This window comes from Tympanuchus pallidicinctus, unplaced genomic scaffold (assembly GCF_026119805.1).
Source record: "Tympanuchus pallidicinctus isolate F22 unplaced genomic scaffold, pur_lepc_1.0 scaffold31, whole genome shotgun sequence".
Lineage (NCBI taxonomy): Eukaryota > Metazoa > Chordata > Aves > Galliformes > Phasianidae > Tympanuchus > Tympanuchus pallidicinctus.
This window is the reverse complement of record NW_026294749.1, coordinates 15,610,685-15,634,513: the sequence shown is the minus strand read 5'-3', so window position 1 is coordinate 15,634,513 and position 23,829 is coordinate 15,610,685. Positions and strand designations below refer to the sequence as shown.

General features: G+C 38.8%; 1 protein-coding gene across 1 annotated transcript in view; it reads right to left on the bottom strand.

The window, feature by feature from the left end:
* Positions 1 to 23,829, bottom strand: part of CNTNAP2 (contactin associated protein 2) — a 634,054-nt gene that overhangs the window by 205,304 nt on the left and 404,921 nt on the right. Inside the window, exon 11 of the mRNA XM_052697656.1 lies at positions 12,312 to 12,418. Coding sequence (XP_052553616.1) covers positions 12,312 to 12,418 — 107 coding nt within the window. The remainder of the gene's footprint in view (positions 1 to 12,311; positions 12,419 to 23,829) is intronic.

Below are 23,829 nucleotides of genomic sequence, written 5' to 3'. Positions count from 1 at the left end.
AAAACTTCTTTACAGAAAGGGTTGTTAAACACTGGAATAGACTCCTCAGGGAGGTGGTTGGGTCACCATCCCTGGGTGTGTTTAAAAACCATTTGGATGTGGTGCTCAGGGACATGATTTAGGGGAGGGTTGTTACAGTAGAATGGTCAGGTTGCGGTTGGACTTGATGATCTTTGAGGTCTTTTCCAACATGAGTAATTCTATGATTCTATAGAGTATAGGTGTAAGTGAGGAAAAATGGCTACAGAGGAAAGAACAAGGAGAGGGACAGGTCTTACACTCGTGATTTGTTTTGAAAGATAGGAAAAATAGAACCAAAAAACTGAAACACACGGGGGAAACAAATTTCTGTTCTTCAAGCCAGTAAAACTAACATGCAGAAAATAATGCATTTGCTTTCTTGGTAGTTGGTAGTTGGTCAAAAACAACAATGTACTTTTAAGGATATTCAGAATAAATCAAAACATCAAAATATTTCAAGCTAAAGGTAAAACTCACTACAGCTGCCTTGATTGCCAGATACACAATTTCAAGCACAATGCATTCAAGTATTAAAAGAAAAAAAAATCAGTTATATTCTTAATGGAAAGAATAGGAGGAGAAAAATCTCAACAGATTACTTTCTCACTCATCTTGACATTCTCTCACGTCATATCAAAAACTTTAAGCGGTAAGAAACAGAGCAGACACAGCAGAACAGAACAGTGATCTGAGCTTTAATGATCATGGGAAAAGTACAGAAGAATGAAAAAACAGAAAGAGTAGCAAAAAATGGTACAGTCTTTTAAAAGTTTAATCACCTGAATAATACAGATCAAACTGAGATGACCAAGTCCACATCATGCTAAAATCTGAAAGTTGCTGAGTTCTAAAACAAAGTATAAAGAAGTACCAAAAGAAGAAAAAAGAAAAATGTCATTTGAAGTTTTAGTACAAAACACAAACTTCTTTAACAGTAGCAGCATTGGCAGAAAATCTAGTAATCTAAACATCTGATAAAGTAACTATTAATGTATTTTGAAGTTCACCATTTCCTATGCCATGACAGTGGGCTTGAGCATGACTTGATGGGATAAGCCTTTCTCAACAAAAATTAGATGAGGGAAGCAGAGTAAGGGAGAAAGAGTTAGGAGTAATACAAAAGTTAAACACTTTCCAACCATGTAGAATTCTACAGCATATTCTTTGATGAATTTCCTCATGAGTTCTATTTCTCCTCAGAAGAACTGCTTAACTGAACAGCTAAGGGGAGGTATTTCTTTCCTAGTGTTAGAATTTTAATGGCTGTAGAAAAATAAATGGTTCAGAAACAGAGTTTACAGAATATTCTTTCCAGCTCCAGATTGTTAGCCAAAAGATGGAAAAAGACAACTGCCCTTAGGTTGTTGATGTTTTTCCTCATGGAGGCAAACAAATGTTCTTAATCCAGTTTTACTTTCTGACTGATACAAAGATTAAGTTATCCCAAATACACACAGCTGCTGGCTATCTCTAAAAAAGCAGTGTAACTGAAAGATGAAAAGAACTTAGCAACTCCAGGTTGCTATAACTCTAAGTACATGCTTTTACCATAGAGTTCCGGTAGTAATTCAGGGAAATAAAGTTTCTTCATCACTGTACAAAAGCAATTTCCCATTTAAGGCTATGAAATAGCCTACTTTTAAATGTGTAAAACTAATAAATGTGAGACCTATCTTGACAGTATGGCAAAATGAAGATGTTACTACATGGTGTCTCTGTTTTTTTTTCTTTTTTTCTTTTTTTCTGTCAGTGAATATGCTTGCTGCAAGGGATAAACTCCTCTGAGTTGCTGCTAATGAAGGAAGATAAGTGTAGGTTCACCAGAATCAATAAAATTAAAAGATCATAAAACTGACAGAAGTAGAGGTGCATCAGATCCATGAAGCCCAGCTATACCTCTCCATCACTCTCAACTTCCTAGGAAAATTCTGAAAAATAAATGCTCTACAAGGTGCTGGAGTTCATATCAAGTGGGTTTCAGCTCATAAATCCCTTTAAACGGGCTATAAGCATAAACAGAAAGATGTGAAAAGAGGAACACAACAAATTTACTTCATAAATACATGGGTTGCTCCAAACATATCTGTTGGAATATCAGCACAGGAGCGTATGAGCTCTCTAGGAGATTCATGGAATGCATTGATGATGACAACTTTCTTCTTCAAGTAACAGAGAAGCCAAGGAGAGGTTCTGTGCTACACTTTGTTCTCGCCTATGAAGTCTTGTCTGCAGTTATCACAAAACAGTGGAATTAAAGATCTTTAGGGCAATGAGGTGAGTGCATGGCAAGCCTACCACCCTGGACTTCAGGAGAACACTTTGGCCTCATAAGTGATCTGCTTCATATAGTACAATGGTATCCCATTGCCCTGGGGGGAAGAAAGGTTCGAGGAAGTTGGTTGGTATTAAAGGATTACATCCTCTAATCTCAGGAGCAATTAATCCCAACCAAGAGGAGGTCAGGTAAAAGCATCAGGAGGCCTGTATGGATGAACAAAAAGTTCCTGGACAGAACCAAACACAAAAAGAAAACATACTGAGGGTGGAAGAGAGGACATATAGGATGAAAGGAACACACAGAAACTGTCCAAGAAGCCTGGGACCAAGTTAGGAAAACAAAAGCCCAGATAGAAATGAATCTGTCCATGGACATTCAAGGGAACAAGAAAATCTACAGATACATCAGTGACAAAAAGAAAGACTAGGGAAAATGTGGTCCCTCTCCTGAAGGAAATGGGAGAATCAGGCAGAAACTACTTGAGCAAACTGGGCATTCCTAACTCCATGAACCCTGATGAAATGCAATCATAAGTGTTAAGGGATCTGGCAGATGTGATTGTAAGGCAGTCTTTACTGAATTCTGGCAAGTGAGGCAAGCGTCCAAAGACTGGGGAAAAGCAAACATCACTCTCATCTTCAAGAAGGATAAGAAGGAGGAATCAGAGAACCACAAGCCAGTCAGTCTTGATCCTTGGGACGGTGATGTAGCAGCTAATACTGGGGAAAAAAAAACCTCCTGGTACATGAAGTAAATAGCTAGCAGTATTTAGAGTTAGCAGCTAACTCCCCACAACCTTAAGACCTTCCTTGTGATATCATGTATTATGGAATAATCCCTAGCCCAAATCAGCCTTGCTGTTCTGTCTCTACTTCATTCCCTGCTGCTCTGTCATCATGGTAGTGGCTCTTCAACTCCCAGTCCCAGGTGTGCTCCCATCAGTCAGCCAAAACAACAACCAAAACACTGGTGTGCTAGTAACACTGTTTTGGCTGAAATCAGGACAGCTCAGAAGGATTATTGAAGGGATTCCATAAAGCCTCACACAAACAAAGGCAACATAATATTTAAATGTTAAAAGTGTAATTTATATTGGTCTTACAGATTGAATAGGCTGGGAATACAATTCTAACTCCATTCAGATATAAAATGCATATCATTAATTCAAATTATCAAGGTTGTAATTAAGACAAATTGATAACCTATTTGGAAAATATATTGTGTCTTTTTTCCCCTGCTTATTAACCATTGAGAATTAAATTTCAAACATCAGAAGCGTCATTATACTATTACTACTGGTAGCATAACCCTACCACGCAAGACATTTTTTTTTCCTTCTATGTGTTTTAAATCATTGCCATTAATTAATCACATTAAATGTCCCCATCGTATCTCCAATAGATTGATACAACACAAATCATAGATCTTTCCAAAATATCTTAGCATAGATTTTACACTGTAAATCAAAACTTGGATGTAACAACAATTTTTAAAAACTTCTAAGGAACTCTTTGAGCATGTAAATGATGAAAGCAATCTGCAGAAAGAGCACTAAGAGTCCTTAACAGAGATGCACAAGTCACAGACATATACTCATCTGTTTAGAAATCTCTAAGGTACAATACCTGCAACCCCCATCAGTCCCAGATGGAGCCTTTTTCATACATGGACATCCTAAAGAGTTTGAACTTGAATTGTAGACTAATCAGGCTCACTCGTAATCTTACAATTATCTATGTAACAAGAACAGAGAACTAAAAAAAGAGGGAAGCAAAAGACTTTAATTTGCTGTTTCAAGATTGATTTTGTTGTTTTTAATAAAATCTGCTGTACTTTATGAAACTAACAAGGCTCAGTAATGATGAGACTAATTCTTGTTTTACTGGCTGCAGTAGAAACAACACAGATATTAAAAAGAGTTCTCAGGAAATAACAGAAATAGAGCTGAATGTGAGGTTTTGTGGTGGGCTGCAGTGTTTCATTTTTCACCAGATTATTTGTTCCAACACTAGTTGCATCTGGTAGAGAACAAAAGCTATTTCCCATCTCAAACTGACTCTTCAGCAAGCTATGCAAAACACATGAAGAACTTCAGTCTTCACTCTGAACAGATTGTAAACTTCTTCTCACAAGTGAAGTCAACTGTTAAAATGGCTGGTTTTAAATAAATTGTAGAGAAGAAGTTGGAAATTGCATTCTTATGGAGGGTCATCTGTACTTGAGCCGTGTGTCTTCAGACCAATAATGAGATGAAACTGAAGTGTTGCTCACCCTACTGATGGCAACAGAATCCTCCTAGAACTTAGTGACAAGATCTTGTGTTCTGTAATGATGTCTGAAGATCTATTCTGTGGTCTCATGTAATAGCTAGATCAGTAGATTTAAATTGTTCAGAAAAAGCTGTGCAAACGAGATCCAGCGCTTGTTTCATACTCAGAATTAAAAGTGGCAAGTGGTATAGACGCATAGAAAACCGAGTAGGAAGCAACACCATTTATCTTTACATTTTTAGAAGAACGTAATGTCTGTCTGGTACAGCATAACTCACTGAAGTATGCAGAAACACTGTGCTTTAAAGCTAGAATCTCTGCACTTTTTAAAAACTGTATATGTACTATCTTGCTTCTTCCACTTAACTGGAATCCGTACAGGATGCTAAGCTAAAACAAACAAACAAACAAACAAAAACAACAAAACAAAATAAAGAGAAAAAGAAGAGAGAAAAATCCTCCTCTTCTTCCTTCTGGAAAAATCTTCTCATCCTTTGGACACTTGCACAAGTATTATGGATTTTTAGAAAGCAGCACAAGCAGGGTTGTTGTTTTAAGGGGCCAGGCCACTGAAGAGCACGGTCCCCAGTATTTTAGGGACAGTGTTGGTAGTCCAAGGGAAATCCATTCATGTGAGGAAATGAGTAAGGCCCAGGAAGCCCAAGCACAACAGGAGGGCTGGGCACAAACCTAACCCAGGAGAGCTCAGGGCAGACTGGTGGATCCCATCACCAGCCACAATTTGACCACCCAGGCCTATGAGCAGATGGGGTACGTAGCAGATGGACTCAGCAAGGATATCAGGTAACTTTCAGGATACATAGCTTCCTCTGTACATAACTACTTCTTTAAATACCAGACATCAAAGATGTTTACCAGAGAGTCACTCGTAGGCTTATTAAAATCCAGACTGAAAGTGTTTTTTTTTTTTGTTACCACTGCATTTGAGAAAAAAAATAAATTAGAAACTGCGTTTGATTCCTTAATCTCATAGGAGAAGACTAAATGAAAGTTCTAGTAAAGAACACATGCATGATAATGCATACCTGAAGCATGTTACTTGCGAGCAAAGGATGTGAAAGAAAATTAATCAGTGGAAGACTGTTTGAGAGACTGAGTAAAAACAAACATGAAGAAAGTAAGAGGCATTAGCTCCTTTCTTCAGTCACTCTCTCTTCAACACGCTAGCAAAGAGACTCAGAATATCTTAGATGAATATCTTAGATAACGCAGCTTTCTTTTTCCAGTTTGTCAGAATGTACCTAATGACTTTCCTGAGAAACTTAACTATTTTTGATGTACAGTTCAATCTTCCCTTCAGTATCTTTTTCAGGGAGATAGTTTTAAAAAAAAAAAAAAATTAAAAAGGAAAAGAAACAAGAAAAAAAAAAAAAGATTTATTCTTCCAGTTGTTATGGGAGTTTTTAAGGATCAGGATAGGAACACCATTTTAATCTACTAGGTCCATGAAAAATAGATAATTTCAGTTTTGGCCTCTTGGATATGTTTTTGTTTGATTCTTCTTTCTTAAGGCAGAGCTATGTGAACGTACAGTTAGATTTCACAGTGCAGGCCCTGGGAACTCAATTCTGGTTTTAATGCTGAAGGCAGCATATTATCCTTGAAATACATAACTAGTTTCTATTAACACAAAATTCTTATTGACATCAAACCAAAGTCTCTTTCTGAGCACAGATGAGAAACCTCTAGCATACCGCTGATAGATGTTATAAACTATCAAATTATAATATAACATTCAGATGACAGTTAAATATTAAAGTGTAATAAACTGAGGAAAATACTCCAGTGTCTTTAAGTTTTTTTAAGCAGAGTCAATTCTGATATATTAGACATTTTTGAAAAACTTACTAGGGAAAAATGCAAATTGCTTTCATCTTGGAAGGTGTTAGCAGCTTTACACTTTTTCTTAGTTTTGTCAAAAATGATGTTTAACATTTGGATTAGTGGGCTATTCTACTGCTTCCTGGAGGCACTCTGTACGTTCTGCCTCTACATTCTCTTCCGCTAATTAGAGCACCTATGTGTTCATCATTATACAACCTAACACATGAGAACCTAAGTAACACTACTATTAGTGGACGGTCTCATCTATTTCACTCAGACCAAGGTAAACAAGTAAAACAATCTGCAGTATTATTATCATTTGCAGCAGTTGCATTTTTGAAAGCTTGTTTTCAATTGTTTCTACAGATTCCCCCCTTCTTTCTATTAAACTGCAAGATAAAAATGTTTCCACAGCCAGTGAATTATTAGGAATTGTATTGATCTCATAATGCATTAATACGTCTGCGGATCTGTAAGCCACTGCCTTTTCTAGATTTTGTTAATAAATCTGTTTGAGTTACAAAAAAGTAACTATGTTGTTTTCAGAACTCCCCCAGTCTTTTCCACTAGTGAAGTGGAAAGCCATACCCAACCTGTTTCTTATGACCAGATATTTGTAAATTTGTAAAATTTTAAACAAAGTTGAAAGCATATTTTGATAATTATTCTTTTGGTATGAAACGACAGCGGTGACAAGACAAATACTGTAATACTATCTTTTCTCATTTAGACCCTGAATGTAGAAAATAAAATGTTTCAGATGTTCAGCTGTATATTCTCATGCAATTCCTAAATGTGTCTTCTGCAGACAAGACTATTTAAGGCTGTGGATGTAGTCCAGGATGTCTAGGCCCAGTGAATAGCAGTGAACAGAGTTAAATCCAGCTGGCAACCAGTTGCTAGTGGTACACCTCAGGGATCAGTACTGGGACCAGCCCTTTTTAAGATCTTCACTGACGATCTGGGTGAAGAGATTGAGTGAACTCTCAGTAAGCTGAAAGGATACCATGTTGGGAGGAAGTGTTTATCTAGCTGAGGGTAGGAGGACCCTACAGAGGGCTCAGGATGGGCTGAATTGCTGGGCTGAGCTCAATTGTACGTGCTTTAACAAGAGTAAATGCTGGGTTCTGTGCTCATGTCACAACAACCTCATGCATTGCTGTTTAGGGCAGAGTGGTTGGATGACTGTGTAGAGAAAAAGGAATGTTAGTTGACAGCTGGCTGAACATGAGCCAAGGTGGCCAAGAAGGCCAATGGCATCCTGGCTTGTATCAGAAATAGTGTAATCAGCAGGATTATAGGGTGATTGTCCCTCTGAACTCAGTCCATGTGAGGCCGCACCTCGAGTACTGTGTTCACTTTTGGTATCCTTACTACAAGAAAGTTATTAAGGCCCTGGAGTATGTACAAAGAAGGACAAAGTGAAGTATTAGTAAGAGATCTTATGAAGAGCAGCAAAGGGAACTGGGATTGTTTATTCTGGAGAAGAGTAGGCTCAGAAGTGACCTTAATACTCTCTACAAAACCTGAAAGAGATTGTGGTGAGGTAGGGGCCAAACAAGGTAACTAGCAATAGGACAAGAGGGAATGGCCTCAAGTTATGCTAGAGGAGATTCAAGTTGGATATTTGAAAAATTTCATTCTCTGAAAGATTGGTGAGTTATTGGAAAAGGCTGCCCAGGGAGGTGATGTACACTGTCTCAAGACAGTCTCAAGGTTTTCAAGAAAAGGATAAATGTGAAACTGAGAGACAAGGTTTAGGTTGGTAAAATGTTGATAGATTGACAGTTGGACTAGTAGCCCTTTCCAACCTTGACTATTCTGTATAATCTATATATGATTCTGAAGTTGTATTTCTCCTGTTGCTTTTATAGAGCTAGCAAATAACTGAATGTAAAATGGAATTCATTCTCTCCTGTTGAATAATTAAAGATTTATAAGAAAACCACATCCTTTCCAATATTCTAGAAGGAAAGGAGGTGGAACACTGATAAAAATAAATACAATGTTTATTTGAAGGTGCCTGCACCTTTCTTTGTTTTTGGCTCAAAGTTTGCTTTCCGAGGCATTTCTTCTGATAAGACTCTGACTTATCTAGGAGATGAGAGTTGGGTGTTGCCATGTGGCAGTCACCATCACTGTGTGGACAATTTTACATGTGAAAGCATTCTTCTTTGAAACTGTTTGCCTCCAGAAGAGAGTGCTCAAGAATGCTTCTGGTGGAAGATCTGGCCTATGATCAAATAACTCCAGCTTGGTATGGGAAAATCGGGGAATGATGTCATTGTGTCCTATGAAAAACAGGATGCAGATTGGCACCTCCCTACTCCCTCTGCTGGCAAGGCTCAGAAGATGGGAACAAAGGAATTTCTGCTGAGATCCCAAAGCCAGAAACTGCCACTTCAAAGAAAGCTGACTGAACAACTTTGGATTTCAGCTGTCCCTCCAAAGAGAGTTGACTCAGACACTTTGGACTTAAGTTTGCACTGCCATTGGAAACTTAGTCACAGTCATCGTCGTCATCAACCAAGCAACAATGCACAGCAACCAACTACTGAAGTTCAACAACTGAACTGCAAACCAGTTGACCCACAGTGGTGACAATCCTCCTCTTGGTTCCTACAAAGCTTTCATTTCCTATCTTTTCTATCTCCCGTCTTCCCTTCCCCATCTCCCAAAACGACAAGAACTTGTAATAAACTGGTTGGGCTAACATTTGATCCATTGTGTCTTAATTTCACAGTCAGGTATACTTATATTACAAGAACCTCCTCTCCCTCCTATAAATTGGAGCAAGACAGAAGGCTGAATTTTAATCACACACAGCTTGTCCTTCATGAGTACATAAAAATATAATTAAGATTAACCTTACAGCAAATTGGACTTTTTACTCTTGGAAATAATTAGAAGACCACCAATATAGTTGTTATTATTAAATGTTTGCCTAGAACCTGAGAAAGTTAGCACAGGGGGTGGTATGTAGATTTGTAACAGTCAATGTAAACTATCAGTAAGTCTTTCATTGTGTTTCTTTCACATGTAGATGCAAGAGAAAGTATGCATTAATGTATATATTAAAAATTTAAGATGCTTGAATAATTACCACCTAAACCTGCATAGAAATTGTAAAATTTATGTTGTTTTGTTTTAAGGAAGTTGTAAATAACAGGAAGACTCTTACAGCCTAAACCCAGATGTATTGCTTGCACAAGATGCAGCAGCGCAGTCTTATCTGAAGAACATCATGAAAATGGGGAGAAATAACCAGGAAAATGAGCTGCAGCTCTTAATGGCTCCAGGAAACATTTTCCAATATATACCAGAGAAATGTTTGTCTAAGAACTCTTCATGGTTAGAGCACACTTGAGTAGGCTGTAAAGGTTAGGCAGATATTAAAATGTAATTGATACAATAAAGCTTAAACAGATTATGCCTACTCTTAATTATAACCTTAATTAATTTTAAAAATAATTATGTAACAGTTTCATTTCTGTAAGTCATGATTTTTAAATAAATGTATTAATTTATCTTTGAGTCTTGACTAATGATAAAGATGATGCTATAGCCTGATATTTGCCAGGCCACAGTGCTCCTTAGGGCACTGTGTGTTAGCCAAAGCAATCTGGCAGATTTCCATGGTGTTTACTATGCAATGAGAGATACAACTTGAACTTTGGGGACCCAGAAGTAACTGTAAAAACACCAAATTCTTATGGATTAGAAATTACTGCAAATGGTAGCTTAAGCCTCTGACAAATAATGAGAGGGTGGACACAGAGCTAGAGATCTTAGCATGTCTTTGAAAAATGAAGAGATTTTGTAACACGACGGCTCTTCTTCATCACTGAAAAAATGCACAGCTAATGGTGATGTCTACTTCAAAAAAGTGTTCTGTAGCTGAGAATTTCCTCTACCAGATAGTATTATTACACTCTGTATCTTTTGCATTTTCTAAGGAAATAAATAAGAGGTGCTACTTTTGGATCAGCCTATGTAGATTATGGATACATATGCATCAAAAAAAGCCATTTTGATTCACAAGGTTTTCAAGCAAACATTTTTCTGTTTCACTTCACGGAGTTTATTTTTGATTTTCAACTTCAAAGAAACCTAAAAAACTAATCTGAAATTCAGTCAAGGCTTGCCTTGTTTCAGTTTCAAAAACTCTGGATAATGTTAAATTCCCTGACCAAAGCAAAAGCAATTCACTGACAAAAGCCTTCAATACCACAGAATTACACTGTTCCTTTAAGTTCAGCAAAACTCAAGGTCTAGAAAATCATAAGGTACAGAATTAAGATATCCGCTAATATAATCTTGAACATCTTTGATACCCTGTTATATACACAGCACAAACTCTGGAGTCACTGAGAAAATAAATAATTTTCTGCTGAGTATAAATATAAGATTACGCTATTAATCAAATGATTTTAAGTAAAATAGTACTGAACTGACACTGGTAGTGCTATGTCTACTTGAACAATTTCCTACTCCATGGAGTCATGACATCTGCTAGATTTTGCAGCTTTTTCACCCAACTCGTAATCCTGTTCAAAATTACTTTCAGTTATTTTTATACTCTACAACAGTTGTCATTCCAACTTCCTTTCTCCTTCAGCATCTCTTCTATACTGTTTGACTTGTATTATCACAAACATCAGAAATCTCACAAGAAAATGAAAGGTAACACCATACAGATTCAGGTACAGATACACACTGTGCAAGTAGGAAAGGACATATTGAGTTAGCATCACTGTAGCAGACATGAGGCCCCAAATCTCAGGATAAGCTAACTACAACCTTTAGCAAACTTCAACTAATCCCCTTATTATTTGAAGTTCTGTTCTACTTAAAACACAGATGGAATATGCCATTTAACTCTTTCAATTTCACTAGTTCATTTGGCAGATCATGAAGGACTGTGACACTTAATAGATACGCATTCATAGTTAATATATAAAATACATTATCTCCCATGCTAATACAATATTTCAAAACAGAATAGATTTTTGTTGAAAATCAGACACCTGTAAATTATCACCATTATTCTCTTTTTTTTTTTTTTCTGTTAAGAATGAAATAATCTTGTTCTATCTTTCTAACATGTTACACTGTTGTAGCTAAAGAAGATTATATTCATTTATATCTTTATCTACATGATAAAGTAGAAATTCAAAGTTTCAACTGTTCAGAGGCATCTTTATGGTGTCTTGAATATTAAGAGGGAACTTGCTAAGGAAAGAAAAGAGAAAAAGTAAGGACTGGATATATTTCCTGCATCTTCTAGACATTTTATAACACTTTACTTGGCAGATGAATAATTCTGTTTTTAGTATATAATGAAGGAACAGAAGACACATATAAGTAAATCTGCATATGCTTTGGAACCTGTATCAAGAGCAACTGCAGGTTTTTCTTTTCTTTCTGTGCTTTCATATCCTATAACACAAGTAGAGCTCATAATAAATATTCTTACTTGCAAAACATCACAACAGAGTGGATAGCATGGTTCTAGAACAGCTGAAAACAAGTACTTAAATGTGACTTGTGATTAACAACCAGAAACTGTCTCTCGCAGTGGTCAGCAGTTCCTTGCAATAGTTGAGGTAATAACCACTGAATCCATATGAAATTGAGGATGTTATTTTCTTCAGGATACTCAGCTAAGACAGCTGTGCTGCTTTTGTCCCATGTATGGTACAGAATAGTGCTATATAAATGCAGCCCTAGGGACACAAGGTGGAACATTTGTTGAATTGAACTTTTCATTAGGAAAAAAATAAAACAAATCAGGTTACAGGATGTTTAGCAAGCAGAGAGGAAAGCTGAGTTTTTTATCTCAACTAATCAGTGCCTTCTGTACTCAGTTACAGTTTTGAAATGGCAGGATGGCTTACAGTTGTGACAAGTCGTCCCGCTGTACCCAGTTCCATCACAAGTACACTTGAAGCTGTCCCACGTCTGGGTGCATTTGCCATCGTGTTCACAGTGATTGGGCACACACCTGGCAGAATAAGATAGGAAGAGAGAAAAACAATTAAATGAGCATCAAAATTTACACATGGCTAAGCTAGGAGCTGCACAAACATTATATCACGTCCTTGCCTGATAATTAATTTTTGTTATTTTATGCATAACAACAGAATTGTATCCAAACACACAAGTGTACAATTGGTGATTAATCTGCAGCCCCTGCACAACAACAACAACAACAAAAAAAGACAAAGGAGGTAATAAAGGTGGAATGCAATTGCTCATCATGAATTAAGGTTCTAAGCTAAGCATTTCTGATGCTTAGCTGTCAAAACAAAAAGAACATCACAAGGTGCATTTCCTTCAGCTGTACTGGTAGTGTCATGTTTCATGGAGTGACTGAAAGTTAAGTAAAGAATGCCAATGACTTTCTATTGAACATCCTATTGCCAGAAATGGGATAAAGTGACGAAGGCTGCCTGCTGGTTAGTAAGGAACTTACTAATGCTGCATTACTAAAGCAAGGTGATATAGTCTTCAGTATTAATGGTACAGCTGTATTTTCTTCATAGGGATTCATGGCAGAGATTCATTCTCCTTTATCCTATCCATTTGGACATGGACAGTGGGATCGAGTGCACCCTCAACAAGGTTGCAGACAACACCAAGCAGAGTGGTGCTGCTGAAATGCTAGAGGGAAGGGATGCTATCCAGAGGGACCTGGACAGGCTTGAGAAGTGGGCCCATGCCAACCTCATGAAGGCCAGAAGCACAAGGTCCTGCACCTGGGTCAGGACAATCCCAAGCACAGATAAAGGCTGGGCAGAGAATGGCTTGATAGCAGCCCATAGGAGAAGGATTTGGGAGTGTTGATTGACAAGAGTCAACGTGAGCCATCAACATACACTTACAACCCAGAAGGCCAACCGTATCATGGGCTGCATCAAGAGAAGTGTGACCAGCAGATTGAGGGAGATGATTCTGCCCCTGTACTCTGCTCTCATGAGACAACCTGGAATACTGCATCCAGTTCTAGAGGCCCCAGTGCAAGTTGGAGCAGGCCCAGAGAAGTGCCACAGAGATGATCAGAAGGCTACAGTACATTCCCTACAAAAGGGCACCCTGGGTGCTCTTCAGCCTGAAGAAGAGAAAGCTCTGAAACCTTAACAGCAGTGTTCAGTTCCCAAAGGCTGGGGAGGGGCTTTGTATAACAGCCTGTAACAACAGGGTGAGGATAAATGTTTTTAAATAGGTTTAAATGGTTTAGACTCTTCATTCCTTTGACAAGGACATATAGACCAAGTTTCCTGAGTCACAAACTGGAATTTGACTCAGACCAACCACAATTCAATGAGATAGTATTTAACAATGGTTTATCTATTTTGCAGTGTTCTCCCTGAGCTGAACAATATGCTCACAAATCTTAATGATGCGTGCGTATTGTTCATTAGTAGCAATGTAAAATACATATTCATTTAAAATCCTCTTCCTTTTATTTATGCACATCTCCTATATTCTTAATTTGTGAGATTTTTGGGATAAGAAAGAAGATTTTAGTTTATATTTGCCAAGGGTTTATCACAGTGGAATTTCCTCACTCTCCTCATTGCAGTCAACTGGATCAAGAGCAGTACTGAACAGTAACAAAGAAATGAATGACCTTTTTGCACTTCACTATTCTCCTCTAAATCATCATTGAGCATATTTATATTGGTTGGTTATCTTTTTTTTTTTTTTTTACTGCAATGATTCTCCCATCTCTAAGCAGCAGCACGCCTAGCTAAAATTCTATATAGAAAATATTAAGCATGGTTTCAACTGACTTATTCCCTTGTCCTTTCTGTGTGTCCTTAGTGTATACATTTATTTTATTCTTCTATGGAAGCCCCACAACATTTTTATAAATTACAGTATAATGAACGTTTAGATGTTCAAGATATTTTTAAGACAACAAAGGAAGTACATTCCAACAAATCATGTGCCGTGTGCTACTATGGTCACAGCTCTGTCACACACAGAATCACAGAATCACAGAATCACAGAATCACCCGGGTTAGAAGGGACCTCAAGGATCATGTAGTTCCAACCCCCCTGCCTAACAGGGCCACCAAACGTACACATTCAGATCAGGTTGCCCAGGACCCCGTCCAACCTGGCCTTGAACACGTCCAAGGACGGGGCATCCACAACCTCCCTGGGCAGCCCGTTCCAGGGCCTAACCACTCTCCTTGTGAAGAACTTCCCCCTAACATCCAACCTAAATCTTCCCTCCTTCAACTTGGATCCATTTCCCCTAGTCCTGCTGTTGTCAGCCCTTTTGAAGAGTTTACTCCCCTCCTGGGTGTAGGTTCCCTTCAGGTATTGATAGGCTGCAATGAGGTCACCCCACAGCCTTCTCTTCTCCAGGCTGAACAAGCCCAACTCCCTCAGCCTGTCCTCATAGGGGAGGTGCTCCAGCCCCCTGATCATCTTAGTCGCCCTCCTCTGGACCCTTTCCAAGATCTCAATGTCTTTCTTGTACTGAGGGCTCCACACCTGGACACAGGACTCCAGATGGGGCCTCACAAGAGCCGAGTAGAGAGGGACAATCGCCTCCCTGTCCCTGCTGACCACCCCTCTCCTGATGGAGCCCAGGATCCCATTTGCCTTTCGAGCTGCCAGAGCGCACTGCTGGCTCATGTTCAGTCTCTCGTCCATCAGGACCCCCAGGTCCTTCTCTGCCGAGCTGCTCTCAAGGACCACTCCTCCCAGCCTGTACGGGTGCCTGGGGTTCTTCCGGCCCAAATGCAAAACCTTGCACTTTGCCGTGTTGAACCTCATTAGGTTCACCTGAGCCCAGCCCTCAAGCCTGTTGAGGTCCCTCTGAATGGCATCCCTTCCTTCCACCGTATCAACCGCACCACTCAGCTTGGCGTCGTCAGCAAACTTGCTGAGGGTGCACTCAATTCCCTCATCGATGTCATTAATAAAAATGTTAAAGAGCACTGGTCCCAAGACAGACCGTTGGGGGACACCACTTGTTACCGGCCTCCACCTGGACACAGAGCCATTGACCACCACCCTCTGTCTGCGGCCTTTCAACCAATTACAAATAGAAATACAGTGCTTAACTCACACTCTATTATTTAATCAATTTTAAATTTGCTAAAAACAGATGCATAGAGTAATAACTCATTCATTACCTAGAACTTGTGCAATGAACTGCTTTGATGTCAGAAGGCTTACTGTTCAAGCAGTAAATAGGTGCAAATATATGTATGTGTGAGATTGTGCATAAACATACACAATTTTTTTTTTTTCCCCGGCAAGAATGATGACAATTTCAGGCTTTTGAAAATGGAGAGTGCTTTCAAAAAAACCACAAAACATTCATATGAACTGCAAAACAGTTTTTAAGGACAATTAACAACGAGGATAAGACAGTTTTAAAAATATGCATTTGACTTTAAAACTATAATAACATGATCCTGGTATGCTTAATTCACAAATAGAGCATTGCTGGGAACCTACAATTCTATTTAATACCCTTGTGATTCCCCTATAGAAACAGTGATTATTGATTATTATTTGAGTGTAATTTAATAGGTCTTTATTCTATTTTTCAAGCAGTCCACTTTCAGCACAATAATCAGTAATTCAGTTTATTATAAACTTTGATTTTTCAAGGTTTTAGATTTCATTTATAAATATCAAATTATAAAAATTCATAAAAATCCAGAAATCTGCACACAAAGAATAAGATATAAAAGGAAAAAAGGTCCCTACAAAATATTTTGCTTTTGCCAGACAGTTTGGCATGAAATATTTTACACTTCCTTGAAACAGTGCTCAGTGGAAAGTGCCAGTTGTGATTAACACCTCAGCTTGAGTAGATGTTGGAAAACGTATTGAAATCCTTGAAATATGCCATTTGAAATGTTCTGAATGCATACCAACTTTTTTCAATTCAAAACAATTTTTTATTTTGATATGTATGTTAAAATATACTGTATGCTTGATGCTCTACCAAACCAAGTAATGTCTTCCAACTTTCTATTTCAAAATGAAAGCATTTTCAGCAGGTGCACTGGGCTGTTGTGGTTGAGTGGTACAGTACTGAAGAAAAAGTTTGAAGCTATGTAGCTTTGATAGCCGCACTGATAGTTAATAGTTGAAACTTGCTCAAAGTAGTACAATAAAAATAAACTGCAATATAAACAGCCATTCTTCATATATTGCTTGCATCTTTGTGCATAATTAAAACATATGGTCAATGCACTAATGTAAATAAGATGATTTCTCAAGTCATTCAGGGGGCTGCTCCTCAAGAATAGATTGAATTATTCTATTCAGTATTTACTGAAGCCTGGGGTTCTTTTGAAGAGGAATTAATTATAAGAGGAGAGATCTGCACAGTAAGATAGAACTCTCACTCTGCAAAGCAGATGGGGTATAAAGAGAAATTTGGGTCATATCAGATTGAACTAACATTTAGGATGAGTTGTACTTCTGCAACATTGTTCAAAGCAGAGGTGATTGATCTGAAAAAAAGAATATGTGAACAAGACAGCCTGGTAAAGGCTATCAGCTCTTAGAACAGCAATTCCTGTAAAAGTATCAAGTGTTCTAATACTCAACACCAGTCATTTAAGAGACATAACATCTGGATGTATGAAATCATTATTGTGGCTAGCATGACATAGTAGAACCAACTATTACCCATGTCAGGGTACTTGCACTTGCATTCTGGCACAGAGGATCTTTTTGTCTGTGCTATTTGATTTTATTTAAATGAGGGAATTTTGACAATTTCAGTGGATATTTACTAAGGTCTTCTCCTAACCTCTTACTTACAGACATTGTGCCATAAATAAATAAAAAGAACAAGCCATGGTAACTGCTACAGAAATGGTTAGTCTTTTCATTGCTTAACTATTTATAGTAACAGCTATAATTTAAACAGTAATCCTTATTAGAAGAAATCTGTGATTTGAGTTCAGTATTTGTAAGATGAAATACCTAATTCATAGGTATCGGTCATCACTTGCGCAGGTATTATAAAAATACAGTCTTAATTTCTTTAGATTTTTTTCAGTATGCAACAATACAAGCAGAATGAAATAAATCATGGCTATTTCCATTTCAATATGGATACAAAACTGAACAGTGGTGTAACGTGAAGTATGTAACGTTGTGTATTACTAAGATAGCAACACAATACAAACGATAATTAAATCTGTTTATAATATGACAATGTGGCTATTACGAGGAAAGGTTCCCCTAAGTCTGCCACTAACGGGGTGGTCTGTTATGCTATGGCCTCCGAGGCCACTGGGGAGTTCATTAGAGATGACATGATGCCATACTGATGGGGTGGTACCTGCTGCAATATGAGGTCCCTCATTCCTGATGAAAATTTTACAAGGTCTGAGCTTTCAAAGGAATAATCATAAATTGCTTCCTTCATGCCCAGTTCCCCAATGCAATTTTGTGAATCTTCCATGGATGATTTATAGGCTCATATTTAAGAGTACATCACTTTTATCTGGCCGCATTACACTGCATGCAGACATTAATCATTGAATTAAAGAACGATTTTCCTCATTATGCTGAACTGTAGCATATAACCTTTGTTTGAGGGCTAGGTGCGTAATGTTAGCTATGAGTTTTGGAATTTGTAGCTGCAGTAGAATTGCCAGGTCACAAGCTGAAACCATTGGTTGAGCACTAGGTGAAAAGGCATTGCTGAAGTGGGGAGCACAGATGCAAGCAATGATGAAGGTGTGAAGCCTGGATCCATTTCTCACTCTCATTTAAGAATTAGCAGCATCTCTCTGGTTACAAAGTGGCTTGTTTTTTGTTTGTTTGTTTGTTGTTTTTGTTGGGTTTTTTTTTTGTTTGTTTGTTTTGGTTTTTTTTGAGTTGGTGGTTTCTGAAAGGACTGAGCTAATTTTCCTTCTTTGTTATCTGCTATTGTTTTGTAGTTCTTGTATCCCATTAGAAAATGCTGTCATTGCTTTCTTTTGCTAGATACTGGTCCACTTATTGTTATACTTTTGGCTTCCATATCCCATAGTTAGAGCAGCTGAAGTGTGGGGAATTTTTTCTTGGCTTCTATCAGAAGCATTGGCCTAGATCCATTAGTTCAGCTCCTCTATTGGAGCAAGATGTAAAATGGAAAGTGGTTTGAGGAGGAAGTTGATCTTCCAGTGATACCCTTCCCACTGGTCTTTCTTGTACTTTCTCAAATTTTTGCATGACTATAGGGTGGATTTTCAGAGGGCCCAGTTCTATAGGAGCTCCTAGTCCAAACTTGTTAAAACTCTTCTTCAAAATAGTTAGGGCTATGAGGATCTAATGTCTTAAGACGAGTCCCCTTTGCTTGCAATAGGCAAGACCCTGACTTGAAGTATTGGGCCAGTTTGGATGGTTTTATCTGTAAGCACAGCAAGCTTCTACAGGCTCTTTGATTCAGTTATGCAGTAAATAGTTTCTTCCTTGATTTTGTTCTGATATATTTAGATGGTTTAATGCCATTAACAGATTCCATGCCACAGTAGAGGCAGTGAGCTGTCTCGCCTTGTTATTCATAATACACTTTCCCAGGCCCTCAAATCAATCAGCCAAATGGGTTGAAGAGCTAGCAGTGTTTCCCTTATCTCCCACTGGGCCCCATTTTTCTACAATAGAGGCTAGCCTATGCCACAGAGAGCCTAGGAATCCCAGGGTGTTTTTGAATAGTTCTTTTTCTGGTGGACAGATTTCCTCCATCCTTCTACACCTTCCAGGAACACCTTTCTTCCTTTTCAGGAGACCATTAGAAGGTCAATTCCTAGCTTACTGCTAGTGTTGAGCAAGGGAAGGCTCAAGAGTGAGAGGCCTTTTTTGCTTCTTGGTAACTTCAGTGAATTCTCATTAGCTCTTCTACTATGAGACTGATGTGAAATCATTCCTAGTTCCAGTTTACTGCACTCTTTTTATGGAGTTGTATTGTATTATTATCCTTTAGTTGTCTTTTTCCAATATCCTATTATCCTCTCCTTATTCTTTGATATGAGATACAAAGAAATCCATTTCAAATTCAAAAGACAGGGTGCTAGGGATATCCATACCAGCAAAATATTGCTTGTAAAAGCATTTCTTCTATTTTCGTTCTATTACAGTGTTTAGTATCCTGCTTGCCTTTTTGGCTCTTCTTAATTCAGAGCTGGAATTCTTCCAAAGAATGTTTCAGTGAGAGAATAGCTAGCTTGTTAATTTTGTTCTATTGACATAGAGCTGTTGAGTTTTTGTTGGTTTTTTTTTTTTTGTTTTTTTTTTAATTCCAGGAGTCATTCAAATAACTTCCCTCTCTTACAAAATAAGCTCCCACAGTCTAAATCAAGCAATTTTTACAGACAGTTTTCCAGGAGGCCCTCTTGACAACATCTTGAAATTAGATCTGTTGCAGAGAAATCACAAATCACTTTGCAGTTTCATATTAAAGGAGAAGTGGGCTGTCCAGCCATAGACAGGAGATAACAGTTATTGCTTGATCTTGGTTATTTGGAAATTCAAGACAACAGTAGTTCAGCCATTGCATTGAGAACATAAACTCAGCTGACAAAGAGGTCTGCTATTTGACCACCAGAAGGTACCACAGGATCCCACTGTATTCATTTAAATATTTTCACTGGGGTTTTTGTTGTTGCTGTTTTTGTTTCGTTTTCTTTTCAAAGGACATCTGTGTTTGTTCGCTTCTATGGATGTTTGATCTGTTAATTTCTATACTTCTGCCAATTCTGGCAAGGAACTGAAATTTTCAAGGAAAATACAATGGTAACTGTGTAACATTCTGTTATTTTTCTCATTCATTAAACAGAAGAATGACATGAGATCACTTTGAAATTCTTTTGGTTCAGAAGGAACGGTGCTGTCCTCTAAAATGGAAGATACTTACAAACATTAGTGTTCTCAAAATTTCCCAACCAATTTTTAGCTAAAGAGGCCATGCTCTAGTTAATACATAGTGGTAAAAAAATACCCCAGAAACAAACACTCTGCAGATCTGAGTCAAAGACTGTGGAATATAACTAGATGCTGTCTGTTATCCTGATATTACTTCCCATAATACCACCCAAATCAAATTTTACCTAAAAAGTATCCTTCCATCAAAAGAAAAGAGAATCCTTCATAATGATGGAAACTAGGCATCCAGAAGACCTATGCTAAGTAGTCCTCTGGCAACCAGTTATTTAGAGGTGGAGCTGGGTGGATGATTGGTTGTGTAGGCATGCATGCTGATAGCTTCCTCACCCAGCTTCACTCACATAAAATCACTTGTAGGTAGGAAGGTGGTTTTTTTACCCTACCTGATCCTGAGAATTAGTTTCTCTTCCACGTGCAGAGCTGCAAATGGTACCAAAGCCTGTAAATTCTAATTTCCTATTGTAGTCCCATTGCATTATAACTTCTTCTACAACAACAACAATATCTTATCTTAATATAATTATATTTGCATGGTGCATATTAAGCATCTTATTTCTTTTGAAAGTCTAGAAATTAATGTAAAAATAGAAATGGAATGCAGTTACACAAAAAAGTTTTGCATGAGGTCCCCATCAAATTCCCAAACCTCCTTTTATTCTCTTATCCTAAATCTAGCAAATGTTGCAGATGGGCCGTGAGAAGTGGAATTGTTTGTAGTTAAAGTGATATTGTCTTGGGATACTCATCTATTTATGTTCATTATACTCTATGCAGCATGCTCAAGTATAATGGTCTCAATGTTTTTCAAAGCAGATAGTAGCCAGGTGAGCTCAGTATCTTCTCACAGAAAGATGGAAAGAAAAGACCTGATTTTTTTGTGTGCTGAGCTATTCTTATCACTAGGGAGGAATATCACATAAGTAAGAATAATTGCATGTATCTGTACAGGTTGGGGAATGACCTGCTGGAGAGGAGCTCTGCAGAGAGGGACCTGGGTGTCCTGGTGGACGACAGGTCGGCCATGAGCCAGCAGTGTGCCCTTGTGGCTAAGAGGGCCAATGGCATCCTGGGGTGCATTAAAAAGAGCGTGGCCAGCAGGTCGAGGGAGGTGATCCTCCTCCTCTACTCTGCCCTGGTAAGGCCTCATCTGGAGCACTGCGTCCAGTTCTGGGCTCCCCAGTACAAAAAAGACAGGGATCTCTTGGAATCAGTCCAGCGGAGGGCCACGAAGATGGTGAGGGGCCTGGAGCATCTCTGCTATGAGGAAAGGCTGAGTGAACTGGGTCTGTTCAGCCTTGAGAAAAGGAGACCAAGAGGGGACCTGATCCAAGTTTACAAATATCTGAGGTGTGGGGGGCAGAGTGGTGAGGCCAGACTGTTTTCAGCAGTGCGTGGAGACAGGACGAGGGGAGACGGCCAGAAACTGCAGCAGAGGAAGTTCTGCACAAACGTGCCCGAGAACTTCTTTAGGTGAGATGATGGAGCACTGGAACAGGCTGCCCAGGGAGGTGGTGGAGTCTCCTTCTCTGGAGATATTCAAGACCTGCCTGAACACCTACTTGTGACCTGGTGTAGGGAACCTGCTTTGGCAGGGGGTTGGACTCGATGATCTCTGGAGGTCCCTTCCAACCCCTATGATTCTGTGATTCTATGCCCCTATAAATGAGATCTATATATTCCCGTTAAAAGCTAACTATATTTATGCTATTCCAACATCTAAGTGTTTAGGGTTAAAAAAAAAAAAAAAAAAAGAAGCAGACAAATGAAGGAGTGTATGCACCTGATAGAGAGCTTGAACTTTATCACAGCCACTGTAAGAGCATCTTCGAATTATAGGAAATTATTCTGGATCTACAAATTTGTTGAAAGCAAATTTAACCTAGGCTTAAAGCAGAAGTTAAGTCACAGAAGCTTTTATTCAGATCTATTTTGTTGAAATACAAATAAGGATATGTGCAAAAACTATGCACTAGAAATCGTAAAGGAGAGAAATCTCAGCCACTCAGGGAGAAATTAGATATGCTTGCACAATAAGGCACATACCAGGATAAAATGGACTAATTAGATCCTGGAAATTCACATCCTTTCTCTCTCTCTAGTGTCCACCACTTTGTGCTACAGACTTTAACAGAGACCTTTTGCATTCTGATATTAACAACCTGGACGTCATCACCTTATGCGACACCGAGCTGTGGGGTGCAGTTGACACACCAGAGGGATGGGATGCCATACAGAGGGTCCCAGACAAACCGGAGCAGTCGGCCCAGGTGAACCTCATGAAGTTCAACAAATCCAAATGCAAGATACACCTAGGTTGAGGCAACTCCCATTACCAATACAAACTGGAGGATGAAAGGACTGAGAGCAGCCATTACTTATGCTATCCTTCTTACATTTTCCCTTCTCACTGGGGATTTAAAACATTGACTGACATCAAGTTACCATCATAAATTTAGTTAGATTCCATTTATTTGGCTTCTGAGGCTGGACCCTCACTTTTATGACATCGTTCCACATTTGCCAGTGACATATTTCAGCAGCCCTGACTGTGGAGCCCTTCAAATTGCTTTTTGAGGCTGAATCTCTCTAATTTCTATAGGGCACAGATTTCTCCTGGATTTCAGGTGTTCTTTTTCCCGTAGGTCAGCTACTATCTGTGCTGTTTGTTGGACTGTTGCCTTTCCAGATACCAGAGGGCTGACAATGCTACTGTGGTTCCATATTGATGAGGCGGGCTTGCTGTGGGATTATTTATCTCATCCCAGCTGCAAATTTAACTAAGTTAGGACTTTCAGAGTCCTTCTCATAAATGGCCGCTTTCATTCCTATTTCCATTGAGTTTGTAAATCTTCCATATCATCCCAGGTTTCACTGTGACCTAACACATCACTTTCATTTGGCCTTGTAAGCTCTCACAGCTACTAGCCATTAGTGAGCTGTTCTCTTCACCGCATCTAACAGCAATCTTTGCCACATAGCCAGCTGGAATGTGGTGGAACCTTGTTTTGACATCTCAGGCTCATTAACCATAATACCTTCTGCTCCCATTTCCCATAGTCTTAATATTCTTGTGGGGACACCTTATTGTTTAGATCTTTGGGCTAGGTCCATTAATTCAGCTGCCCTATATGGGCAAGCTGTAGTGTGTATTATTGTTTCAGTGGGTGGCCATCCCTGAGGCAGTATAACTGTTGGTCTCTGAAAATTTTTTTGGTACTATTGACATAACTGAGGGACAGACTACCGTTCAGAGAGACCTAGACAGAGTTGAGGAATGGGCCCCGGTGAGAACCTCATGGGATTCCACAAAGCTAAGTGTAAGGTCTTGTGTTTGGGTCTTGGCAATCTTCACTGTCAATACAACCTGAGAAATGAAAGGATGGAGCAGAGCCCTGCAGAAGAGGACCTGGGTGTACAGGTGGATGGTAATCTGGACATGAGCCAGCAAGTGTCCTCACTGCCCAGAAAGCCAAACATATCCTGAGCTGCATCAAA